We start from the raw sequence: 12,241 nt of genomic DNA, 5'->3' as shown, positions 1-12,241 counted from the left end.
TCTGAGCATGAGCATCCAAACACCAACCGATGATCTCGCACTTCGCGACAGTAAAAGGAGAGAACGGTACGAGGGTCCGGAAGAAGGAGAGATGCAAGAAGGAGAGCGAGGACATAAACGACGGCGTATTGATGGGACACAAGAGACATATGACCCGCGCATAAGTCGCGTGAATATCACGTGCGTTCCCACAGGACACTTAATATCTATTCATCGCTGACCAAATGGGAGTGGCCTCCTCCGAACAATCGTCACGATAAGGGTTGGCCCTGATGCTGTCCCTATCTTTGTGCACAAGGAGTTGCTGTGCCATCACTCGGAGTTCTTCCGAGCAGCATTCGGAAACGAGCAATATGAAGAAGCGAAGACAGGCGTGATAACTCTACTAGACCAGGACGAGAGGATCTTCCGGATGTTCGTGGCATGGCTGTATACTCAAGAAGTGGTCCCGCCGAACACCGCGAGGCCAGAAGTTGAAGACGACTCGTCTTCCCACGAACTCGTGCGGACTGATCAGTATATGCAGTGCGTTGACCAGAATATCGTGTTCGAGGCTGTCACTGTGGGAGAGACGCCCCTGGACTACCTCTTCCTCAGGCCAGGCTGGACACCAGGGTGTGAGGAATTCGCAGAAGAAACAGAAAGCTATTGTTCGACCGAAGCACCTTCCGAAAGCACCTCAATCTTCGACGAGGAAGCCAACGATGACGCTGAGAACGACTCTGATGCACTCCCTGGAGACCAGTCTGATATCCCACATATTGAAGCGTATGAGCAGAACTATGCCAACGAACGCCTATACATCGAGACCGGCCAGATCCAGGACATAGACTGGGTAGAGCTCTACATCCTAGCTGACCAACGTGGCATTGGGCGACTACGAGACGATGTGATGACTACGTACATCTACGAACATAACCGCACCCAGTGTATCGCCACCTCTGCCTCCATCAAAGCAGCCTTTTCATACCTACCTGAAACAAGCAAGATGCGCGAATTCATCCTCAGCGAGTACGACTGTTACGGTGGCAAATTCAGCGGCCGAGCCAGCCCAGACGACCTGATGGAGCTACCGAGTGCCTTTCTCGCTCATCTGCTTGCTCGCAAATCAAGCGAAGATGATTTGCGCCCGCCACATACCTACGCTAATCTTTGTCGGTTCCATGAGCATGCGAAGTCGATCGACGTGGTGGCATGTCAGGAATTGAGTGCTTCCACTTTTGGCTCTTTAGACAAGCGGAGAGCTTTGTATTACGGTGTCGATGATATGGTCGACAAGCTGAGACCGATTAATGGACATACCAATGAGAATCTGTAGGTCTGTCCGACCCAAGGACTGTGCGTACTGCTGCGATTTACATCAACATCTGTTCATCAATCGTCCTTTACCCGATGGCTTTTGCTGAATGCGTTGCCATTCAAAGGCCGCGGCGCTCTAGGACTCGCCTTCCCGGCCTGGACTCTACAGAATTACGCGTATCGTTTGTGTCCTGGATATCACTGACGTGTCCGATCTCAATGTCCAGGTGCACGCCATGAAATGGTAGGGCCGCACTGTTCCACCCAGCCAGACCTGCGAGGGAATGGAAGGCAATCTTTTTCATCAGCGTTGGCCAAATAGGGTAGTGTGATTCGGAGCGTTGAGAACACAACCATGGCGTTTGCGTTGGCTGACCTCAAAAGGCAGGCAATGCAAACGATTTAACCCTCCGCAAGAGCATTCTATTTGGGATGCTTTGACGGAAGGCATGACAAGCTACTTCACCATGTGCGCGTTGGGAATCCCCACGCCTGCTTCGGATGCCCTATGGACATAGTTTTCGAGTCTGAGGCTATATAGAAGCACGACGCCGTGCATAAGTGTATTTGAGTTGTCAGCTTGATGGTATTGGAGTTTTGCGTGATGCTGTCCGCGCTTTTAAATATATCGAACTGACATGCTTTGTTTTGATGTCGCTGGAGAACGACAACTAGACTGTTCACCCAGTCACGATGAATATAACGACGCGAATGCCTGATTTGACCGGAGAATTTCTGTTTGACAGGTGGTCGTGGAGAAAAGGAAGCACGCCAACCGAGCTCCGCAAAAGGATCGTCGGCTGAGTGCCACTGATGTCACAATTCCAAAGCCATCTTGCTTAGCAGCACACGCGAACCTGGCAGAATAGGACGATTACGACAGTAGTGTAGAGGTCTTGTCCCGTGCCGCACTCATCGTTCGATCGTGCTTCATGTAAGTGATCCGAAGTCCACGAACGTTTCTACACAGCAATTCCTTGGCAAGAGTTCACCATGGCGACCGACCTCAGTACGCAAGATAAGAAGAAGAACCGAATCAGCAACCTATTCGGCAGCAAGAAGAGTTATGAAGGCATGGGAGGACGGCCAGACGTCGTCTCACCTACTGGACATGGGCACAGCGCCGATTCAGCCTATGCTTCGAGCGACCCATCGACTCATCGACCATCGCCGGACAACCAGTATGTTAAGACTGTGCCGATTGAGAACACTGGCAAGATCAGCGGCGTGTCTCGCGACAGACATCTTGGCCTGAATGAGAGCACGGGAGAAGTACTCGACACAGACACTGGAGAGGTAGTCACTACTGTCACGACCACAACTACTACAACCACCACAACCGTCCACAAAGGCAAAGGTACCGACAAGAAAGAAACTATGGTACAGGTCGAGACACGGCCTGGAGAGCACAACACCTCAGCGCAAATAGCAGAGGCGCCAGGTGATGGGCCGAGCAACAGGCTGCACCCATCAGCCACCGAGCCACCGCGCCGCACTACACCAGCACCTATTGAAACGCAACAACCGCACCATCAAAGCATAGATGTAGGATCGCCGACCTCGCCCATGCGGAATCCGAATCGCAACAGTGGGCCGTATGGTGAGCCTCCTTCTCCCTATGGCAAGCACAACTTTAGCTACCCATCAAGATCAGACCTGAAAGGAACCGCAGCGACAGGTGAAGAGAATGGCTACCAGCATCACGATTACAGCGCCCAACCGCAGAACAACTACCCGCAATCGAGACCGAGTCAGCCGAGCGCTATCGAGAGTTTGAAGGCTGCTGCTATCGGTCTGCATGTGAGTTCCGTTTGCAACTATCTACGCTTTGCTCATCGCATACTGATATGGTCATGACTAGGGTGTCGGGGAAACTCTCCGATCTACGCTGAACAATGAAGTGGATAGCCGCTTCCCACGCTCCAATGCTGAGAAAGCCTCTTTTGCCAATGCAAAGAACCGCGCGGAGATGGAGAGAGGTCAAAGAGAAATGGCACGCCTACGAGAAGTCAACGGTCTCCGACCGACAGTGTCACAGCAATCGCCACCTATCCAGCAGAATCAAATTGGTTCAGGCGCAATACCAGTCCAGAGACCCACGGATGCTCTCCCACCACCACAGCAGAATGCGGACGCACCCCGACTCCACGCACCCGGAACATGGGGTAGTGGCCGTGTGAACGACGTCCGCAAACCGGGTCCCAACGTCAGTGTCAGCCCTGTGAACCCAGATGTCGTCCATCCAGCTCATCGACCCCAGCAGCAAGGCGAAGGTCTAGGTGGCGCACCACAGTTGCCACCTCTAGAACACACAGTCACACCCGGCGACCGCTATCCATCCATGGACGGCCGAAGACCAGAACCCAATGTTCAGCAGCGATTTGGGGCCGAGAGGCCGCCGGTGCCTGTAGAGCCGGATAGGAATCCGATGCAGAATGTGCAGGCAGTGTCGCATGTGCAAGGACATCCGGGCATGGAGCAGGAGGAGGAGAAGAAGGGCGGGTTTCGGAAATTGTTCCGGCGGAAGGAGGTACCTGGTTAAGCGGCAGGAGAGCGATGATAAAATGACTTCAATGGATTTTCGGTGCAGGTGTAGTTGCATGCTGGACGATTGCCGTCTGCAATCTGTGATCTTTTTGATACCCGAAAACTTTCTGTGTATACTGCCACATACAGATTTGAAGGTGTATACAGTCTCGTACAGTAGCATTGTCATACGATACGTGCATATAGCTCAATGCGGTCTCGGAAGGGGATTCGTGGTTGTAATGCTGTTACACGGTTGCTGATTTTTGGTAGCAGACTGGCTTGAGGACTTCATCTTTCTGCATTCATTTAAGATCATATATGAGTCTACTGCTTTGCCGAACGTCCGTAGTAGCATAGTGTATATTGCTCGGTGCTTTGAGCAAGCAACCAAGGAGTGATCGTCACGTTCGTAGACAGGACATGGGTACTGCCGACATGCCGGCCGATATTGATTTAAGTCGAAACACTTCTCTGGCATCTCCAACACGCACCACTTCGATAATAAAAAGGCTGATATATCTCCATCATGACGAAGGCGAAACACGATTCCTGCGAACTGCTGGCTTTAGCGGTGACGATCGTGCCCGAGTCGGCTCACGCTTGGCCAAGTTTCGATGGCGGATGTCACCGTCAATCTTCAAGCCACGAAACCTTGGACAACCTCTTTCAGTAGCATCATCACCAACCCCACCCTCTTTCCGGCACGCTAGCATAGCCTGTACTACTACATGTGGTAGTGTTGCGACAGGTACGCGGCCTGTAGGTTCTGCGGTAATGTATGTTCCTCTCTCTCCTCTCGTACTGCACAACTTCACTTCCGCCGAATCAGCGTCAAGGGAAACATGGAGGCCGCACAGTATCAGGACTCTGGCTATGCCACCAGCAATGACGCGACGTCTATCAGCAATCTCTCGCGACCAGGCGCGGTATCAGCGCAGTCCTACAGAACTACCATTGACGGTGGTCACAATCACTCGGTGACGACGTCGACCACAACCACCACGACTACCACTGTACTGGGAGGCAGATATGAAGGCACGACAACGACCCATCAGCCTTCGGCCACCCTTTCCGCACCGCCTATAGCAGAGCGCAATAATATAGAAGATTATCATCCTACGACTATAGCCGAAATGCCCGAGTCGCGGACACCAGAGCCGCCCATCGCTACGCAGTATCCACATAATGTCTTACCATCCACGGAGCAGTACCAGCGACCACCAATACTCAAGCGCAAGAGCGACCACATGGACTGGGATCCCGAGACCCTCTCACGACTGGATAGTGCGGCTCCTCAGAGACCCTACGCAAACCCGAACTTCAGTCGTCCTAGTCCTATTCGCGAATCGCCGGCGTTGCGACCACGACCCAGTGCAGACGCGGTGCGGAGAAGGTCTAGTCATCATTACGAGGGTGGAAGTGGAAATGTACAAGCATTTGACAGCCGAGAGGCTTTGCGAGAATTGAAAAGGTTCGGTAAGGAGTCTAAGCCGATATTGAGAGATGCTGTGAGGAGTATTGGAGATGTGGCGAAGGAGTTGCAGGCTGCCGGGACCATGAAGATGGCAGAGTATGATCAGCGACATGCAGAAAGGCCAGTGCAGGCAGTCGTCACAGCTCCTCAGCATGAGCAGGGACATTATGCACCGACACCCATCCAAACAGATCTTCCCAATCCTCCGTCTGTATTCGATGTTCCTCCACCAAGATCACCACTACGAACGCAGAACTCACGACCACTGCGCGAACGGACATGGGACTCGACAGACGACCGCGATGATAGCCAACCACTGCCTCCACCGCCACGTCACCGCTTCGGAAGCCCATCACCTCATCGTGGCAGCGTAAGTCCAATTGTACGGGACGCTGAGCCTCCAGTGCAAGGAGTGGCTGGCGGCGCATCGCCGCGCTATATCAATGAGAACGGGCGGTCGCCGCAATGGGCCCAGTCGCATGCGCCGCCGGATCCGATGTATCATTCCTCACCACCCGTGCGCATACCATCTGGCCTGCCAGCCGGATACATCGCGAACAATCGTAGTACTCCTGGCATCTCTGCAGATGTACAGGGGCAAAATCCAGCTATTAATGGAGATAACAGTATCAACGGCAGTGCCGTTGGACGAAAGTCTGGTGGAATTGGCGGATATGCTGTCAGCCGGACACAAGGACTCGAGTCCGTTGCGGCAGAGCAGGGCCAAGAGCCGGAGGTCAAAACGAAGAGAGGGAGGATGATGAATAAGCTAAGGAAGAAGAGAGTGGTATCTTGAAAATTGCCTTAGCCACGACGTCTAAATTTACCCTCAATCAAACTACTAGAGAGCATGTATTGGCAATACTTCGATTGGCGTGTAAACTATTGTAAGATATAGTGCCAAGCGGTAATGGTATACAAGCTCTCCCGGCACTGTATCTCGGGCTCAGCTACGCTATCCATCGCACTGTAGTACCAACTATCATAACACGTCCTGTACACATGGGGCGGTCGGTACTGTGTATATACTCCTCCCATTCTTCTCAAAACACAGTCAGCTCGTCAATCCTGTACTCCCCCACCCGTCCACGCCGCACTATTCTCGGCTCCTTCATACCGAGTAAGCGCCCGGCAAGTCGCGTAAACCCGCACCCGCATCTCATCCCAACCAATCACTTCGTCCCTCCTACCACCTCCTCCATCTGCACCTCTCACGTTCTAGCCCTGATCCCTTCGTCTTACCGCCGACACCATGGTCTTAGTAGCGCTTCCATTCGTCGGGCGGTTACGAGGGTTCCTGCGCAACGTGACTCTCTCGCTGCACGAATGTCATGCGGGTTCATATGGCCAGGCAGTCTGATTCGTTCTTATTCTGGTGGCGCACTTTAAGTGCCGCTCGATAGATGTACTGGCCAAGCGGTAGCCGGACCGCCGTGCTGCTGTCAGCTCTGATAAGGTGAGATGCGCGGAGAGGTGCTTCCGACTTGGTTTCCATCCTTTCTTGCATCGTGATCGCGAGCTGAGAGTCTGGTTAATGCTGTCGAGAGTTTTCACGTCTCGTCCTGGTTCTGGTTCTAGCCGATAGCGAATATACGATAAACATGCTTCTCCCACGAATACTCGTCACAGCCGTGGCGGCTGCGGCCTGGCTGGCTCCAGCTTACGCACTCGAACCGCAGGATCTGACCGCGAAGGGATCATACTTCGTGACCGAAACCTCGCAAGGAGACCAGTATGTGGTCGGCATGAACTTTGTGCACAATGGCGACATCTACTTCCACATGTCCGCGCCGACCAAGAACTCCTGGGTCGGTGTGGGCATCGGCGAGAACATGGCTGGCGCGTTTATGCTCATCAGCTACAAAAGCGCCAACGGAACTGGAGTCACCACATCACCACGCATGGGTACCGGTCACAGCGAGCCGGAATTAATGGACGTCAACCTTGAAAAGATCTGGAGTGACGAGTACGCCCCAAACAGCAACCAGGCCAAGAAAGGTGGCATCATGATCTCCCACGCAGTATGCCGAGGATGCGCGAACCACTCGAGTGTAGACTATAATAGCAAAGCGCAGCCTTTCATCTTCGCTATTGGTCCAGAGGACGAGCTGCTCAGTGATTCGCAGGATGCCGCGCTAAAACGGCATGATTACTATGGGAAGTTCACCATGGATATGACAGTCGCCACCACCCCCTTGGACTTCTACGAAGGCGCTGAATATGGCCGTGTACCGGGTCCGAATCATAATGGCACCGAAGCCGTGCAGAACGATGATACTTTCATCTCATTTGGCAGTTCGGCAGGTTTCGACGAGCACACGGATAGTGACACGTACCCGATTGTCCACGCGGTGATAATGAGTGTGGCCTTCTTTGTCATCTTCCCACTTGGCTCGCTTTTGCTCCGATGGGTGCATAGCGTGACAGTTCACTGGGTTGTCCAATCTTTCGGCCTCGTGATGGTACTTGTGGGCTTCGGCTGTGGTGTTGCTGTATCACTGGAGTACAACCGGGTGTGTACCTAAATTCAACTCGTATGGAAGACCATGACTGACATGATTTTCGCAGGGCAAGCACTTCAACTCTGCACATCAAGTCCTCGGCCTTCTGGTTCTTGCTGGAGTTCTGGTCCAGTTCGGACTTGGCCTAAGTCATCATCTCATTTTCAAACGTACGAAGAAGCCAACGAGCTTCAGCAAAGTCCATCTTTTCCTCGGACCATCGATAATCGTCCTTGCAATCATCAACGGCGGCCTAGGCATAAATCTAGCAAGCGATGAATTCGCTCGGATACCATATGCCGTTGTCATTCTGGTCCTCGCCATAGCCTTCGGCATCGCACGAACCTACCTCGGTCTCTTCATGCGCCACAAGCAATACCAGCCAGACGAAGAAGTGCTGGAAGAATACCACACCCGACGAGCCAACACCTTCGAGTCAGCAAGCACCAATAGCCCGTATAGTGCTTCAAGCGCCTCAAAGCGCTTCGACTTCGGCTATGGCTCGTCAACGAAGCTTGCTGAAGCTGGCGTGGCGACTACATACGAAGAAGTGGAAGTGCCGGAAGCTTATCCCGACCCCAAGACTCCGGCGAGTGCAATGGACAGGCATTTCACTTTCGGGATGGCGTCGCCTGTGACTGTGGCGCCGCCTACACCGCGATGGCCTATGCCACGGCCATTGGAGAGGACGTACAGTTCTAATTCACGAGAGAGCGATAGAGACAGTTTCATTGGACAGGACCATCCCTCTGTGTGGACGGATACTGGACGATGATGATATGCATAAGCCTTTTGACTACATTCAGCGAGGTGGTGGACAAGTGGCGTTTGGGATATGATTACGATACCACTGCATAGAGCTGCATGTTTGAACTTTCATTAACAGATGGTGGGGAAGCATGGCAGCACATGCAGCATAGGCCGCTTCGATGGCAGTCCATGAGGCCGCACGCGGTGCAGAGATAGCTAGTGGTCGGCCAAGAGGGCAGTATGGCTACAGTGTACGATAGCTATAGCGTTGGCCTACAAATTAATCTCACACTCAATAAGATCCTCCCATGACTTCGTTCCACTGGAGTCATGAGCTGTCGTGCCTCAGAGCTCCATGTCCGGATCGAGTATCAGGACTAAGCCCTTCACCTTGAGCAACACCATCGACTCCATGCATGGCAGGACGCATGCAGCTCATAACGACTGGAGCGAAGAGGCACGATGTACGGCATGCATGAACGGGCGACCGAGTCGACACCTGCAAGCGCGTCAGAGCTGCAGGTACGGTACGCAACGCCACATGCTGCAGCTTCCCGTGGACGAGGTGCTACAGTGTCAACATCAGCTGTACTTCACATCTCGCTCTATATGATGTCTTTCATCTTCATCGCTGGCGATGCCTCGAAGGTTGATAGGGGGAAAAGATGAAAATCGTTCTGCTCCTCGATTGGAATCATCTAGACGAGCACGCAAGACACACGATATGTGAAACGCGCGGTGCAGAAACTCAACGTCGCATGCCGCTCTAGGATGCCATCGTCGTACTCTTCGCAACACGACAGCCACGCCGTGAAGCAGTCTGTCGTGGCAAGACAGTAGCGCTGGGCATAGTCCAACCTCACAATCGTTCTCCTGCCCGCGTGTCTGACCTTGCCACTCAATAGCACAGCTGACGCATGCTCGATGCATGTCACCATACATCATGTCACCATCTGCCAACTATTTCTGGAGCAGCGAGTCGCTCCATATGGCTATGAGAAAGGACAGCAAAAACTCCGAGGAGACCTGAGATCCTTGAAGATATGGTAATCGACCTGGCGCAACAGCTCACTCCGAACCGCGAACGATATCATCCCGAAGCCTCCAAGCAGTGGCTAATACCCACCGGCTATGCCGCAAAGCATGAACACGCATGCCTACGAGAGTGAGAGGCGTGTGCATAGGAGTACCTGTGTAGCCTGTGCATGCCGCACGGTGTCGTGATACAAGAACACACTGTGTTTCCTCCCACGCAGGAACAATAGTGAGGAGAACATCGTACTTGCCAGCCTTCTCGTCGTAGCGGAGAGGTAATAAGGCTGGATACCTTCCGAGTCGTGTCCGAACGAATCCTTTGCCCTGCCGACTCCCGTCAGAACTCATAGCCACCATCTAACACCCACCACCGACCGTCCTCAAGCAACAACAATGTCTTGGCGTGAAATCATCCTGGCCGGCAGCCTCGTCAGAATAGTCACCTCCCGACCCAGCGCCTCCACACCATCCACCTCCGTCAACACGAACGAAGCCACCATCCTCTTCTACCACGACTTCAACCTCTTCGCCGCCTCGGTCGTAGCGGCAGATGCCTGCTCCACGACCTACATCTTCGACTGCACGGCCGCAGGGTGTAATCTCAGCGGTCAGGTACATCTCCACCAACCAACCGCTCCCTCTCAAGAAGCCTGGTCACAAGACCTCAACTCACCTCATCAGCGCCATAGCTGACAATCGTGCATCCAGGTAACACATACGCAAAGTGCCCTCGGCTATGACGAGACCTTCAGTCCGACCAGGGATCCAGCAATCATGGGCGTCTCGATGTCCTGCTCTGCCATATCCGGCAGCAACGCAGCGGTCTGCACGAGCACGAGATCCATCGCTCATGGGGCTGTGGAAGCGAGCTCGATTACCTTGACGGGGGTCGATGCCTCGCCAGCTTTCGTGCAGATTACGGCTGGAGGGGAACTGCTGGCTATGGCTACTGGCGAGTGTGATTTGAGTACTAGGAGTACTAAGAGCTCGACCAGCTCAGTCCCAGTGACGGCCCCTGCTATCGTGCCGGTAACGTTGAGCGAGACGAGTAGTCATCCGAGCACGACGCTTATGTCCAGCTCATCCAAGGAAGTGATCGTCACGGTGCCGTTCTTGACCTCTTGGAGTACTGCTCTAGCTGCTTCGATTATATCAGCAGATGCTTGCCAGACCACGATGGCGTTGCAGTGCGCAGATGCTAGTGCTTGCCCCGGTTTGACTGGCACGGTAAGTCGGACCTCGACAAAGCATATATGAACAATTCAGCTGAGCTGATCCTTACTTCCCCAGATCATGGCATCAGCCGGCCCAAGCTGGTACGAGCACAACTTCACCGCCCTCACCAGTAACCAAGCGACATCCATCTCCGAATCATGCACCTTCATCACAGGCCAAGCGACATGCAAGGAAATCGCACAATACTCCCTCAGTGCCACGGCCTCAGCAAATACGACTACGCCCACCATGAGCTACTCCAACGGTACGATTCGTGTGACGGGCGGCCAGGACAAAATCCTGGCAGTTATGGGTTCGTGTACGTCTATTCACTCGGGAGCAGTGGCTACGCCGGCGGTGCAGGTGTATAAGGTGCCTGTGGTTCCTGCGGCTGCTGTGGTGGCGGTTGTTGGTTTGCTTATGTAGGGTCACGAAAAGCTACCGAGGAGTAAGAGGAGATATGGCTCCCGGTGAAGGCGTGAGCACCAGTGAGGTAGGCCAAGACCAGGATTATATTGATGTAGCGGCTGCTTGCCTTGAGCAATTCTTGCATTTCTTCAAGCTGCCCAGGCAAAGCAGCAGTCAGTGTCCCTTCTTGTCGTGTTCTCACAAACCATCCGAACGCAGCTTATGGGACTGGCATCTATTCAGTTCCGGACCCGTTCAAGAGGTTCTTCTCGACTCGCGTGCAGCCATGCAGCTATGCTCGGGGCAGCATGTCGTCAGCAGTCCCGATTCGTAGGAGGCTCGCGCAAGCTGATATCAAGGCTACTGCTGAGTCTGACCGCATCTCCTACGTCTTAGTCTCGTGGCATAGCGCCGTACTTGTACCTCGCTTCATAAACGAAGACTCGCTTGGGCCATCCGGCAAAGACTAAAATATCGACTAACAGGGTTACCGCGATATCAAAGTCTCTGCACGCCCGCCAGCCACGAGGTCCCAATAATGATCGATTGTCCTAAAACGGGTGAACTGATGCGGGAAGAGCAGGGTTCTCAGCTGCGGATTGTGGAGATGGCGCAGCGCCAAGGCGGGACGGAAGGGCTCCTGGCGATCTCGTGGCGATGTTCCAGAAGTCTCAATGTCTCAGACAAGCCGTTGAAGGGAGGTCGTAGTATTATACAGACATGGCTGACGTTATCATCGAGACATGGCTCGAAAGGCATGCAGTCACTGTTGATAGGAAAGGGTGAGCGGGCAGTTACTGTATGTACAATCTCAAAATAGACACGGGTTCTGCATGCTACAGTATACTGTAGTTCTTATGCACGCAATATCCAAGCCCGATCGGCGTGAGCGTTCTGCCGCGCCTGCAATCCTGCATCCACGTCACCGGCAACAAGGGGAAAAGTGGGCGGGATCTGGAAATGCGCGTCGCACCACCCAAGAACGCCAAAGCTAACGGGAAAGCAGCTTTAAGAACAAGATAAACGCCCC

General features: G+C 53.5%; 5 protein-coding genes across 5 annotated transcripts; all 5 read left to right on the top strand.

Annotated features, from left to right (window-relative positions):
- Window positions 1-7: 7 nt before the first annotated feature.
- On the top strand, window positions 8-1,318 carry LTS14_010233 (uncharacterized protein; the record flags this gene model as incomplete). The annotated part of the gene is made up of 2 exons (XM_064842910.1): window positions 8-180; window positions 232-1,318. 2 exons carry the CDS (start codon window positions 8-10, stop codon window positions 1,316-1,318), a joined length of 1,260 nt encoding a protein of 419 aa, XP_064689473.1.
- A 974-nt stretch (window positions 1,319-2,292) lies between these two features.
- LTS14_010232 (uncharacterized protein) lies at window positions 2,293-3,841 on the top strand (the record flags this gene model as incomplete). Its single annotated transcript, XM_064842909.1, has 2 exons — window positions 2,293-3,099; window positions 3,161-3,841. 2 exons carry the CDS (start codon window positions 2,293-2,295, stop codon window positions 3,839-3,841), a joined length of 1,488 nt encoding a protein of 495 aa, XP_064689472.1.
- Window positions 3,842-4,670: 829 nt separating this feature from the next.
- LTS14_010231 (uncharacterized protein) lies at window positions 4,671-6,098 on the top strand (the record flags this gene model as incomplete). The annotated part of the gene is made up of 1 exon (XM_064842908.1): window positions 4,671-6,098. One exon carries the CDS (start codon window positions 4,671-4,673, stop codon window positions 6,096-6,098), a length of 1,428 nt encoding a protein of 475 aa, XP_064689471.1.
- Window positions 6,099-6,903: 805 nt separating this feature from the next.
- On the top strand, window positions 6,904-8,578 carry LTS14_010230 (uncharacterized protein; the record flags this gene model as incomplete). Its single annotated transcript, XM_064842907.1, has 2 exons — window positions 6,904-7,815; window positions 7,871-8,578. The coding sequence occupies 2 exons, from the start codon at window positions 6,904-6,906 to the stop codon at window positions 8,576-8,578; spliced, it is 1,620 nt and encodes a 539-aa protein (XP_064689470.1).
- Window positions 8,579-9,981: 1,403 nt separating this feature from the next.
- On the top strand, window positions 9,982-11,229 carry LTS14_010229 (uncharacterized protein; the record flags this gene model as incomplete). The annotated part of the gene is made up of 3 exons (XM_064842906.1): window positions 9,982-10,200; window positions 10,297-10,815; window positions 10,879-11,229. The coding sequence occupies 3 exons, from the start codon at window positions 9,982-9,984 to the stop codon at window positions 11,227-11,229; spliced, it is 1,089 nt and encodes a 362-aa protein (XP_064689469.1).
- Window positions 11,230-12,241: the final 1,012 nt, after the last annotated feature.

The sequence above is a fragment of the Recurvomyces mirabilis genome (assembly GCF_035927965.1).
Source record: "Recurvomyces mirabilis strain CCFEE 5264 chromosome Unknown scaffold_39, whole genome shotgun sequence".
NCBI lineage: Eukaryota > Fungi > Ascomycota > Dothideomycetes > Mycosphaerellales > Teratosphaeriaceae > Recurvomyces > Recurvomyces mirabilis.
This window is presented reverse-complemented; position numbering and strand designations above follow the sequence as displayed.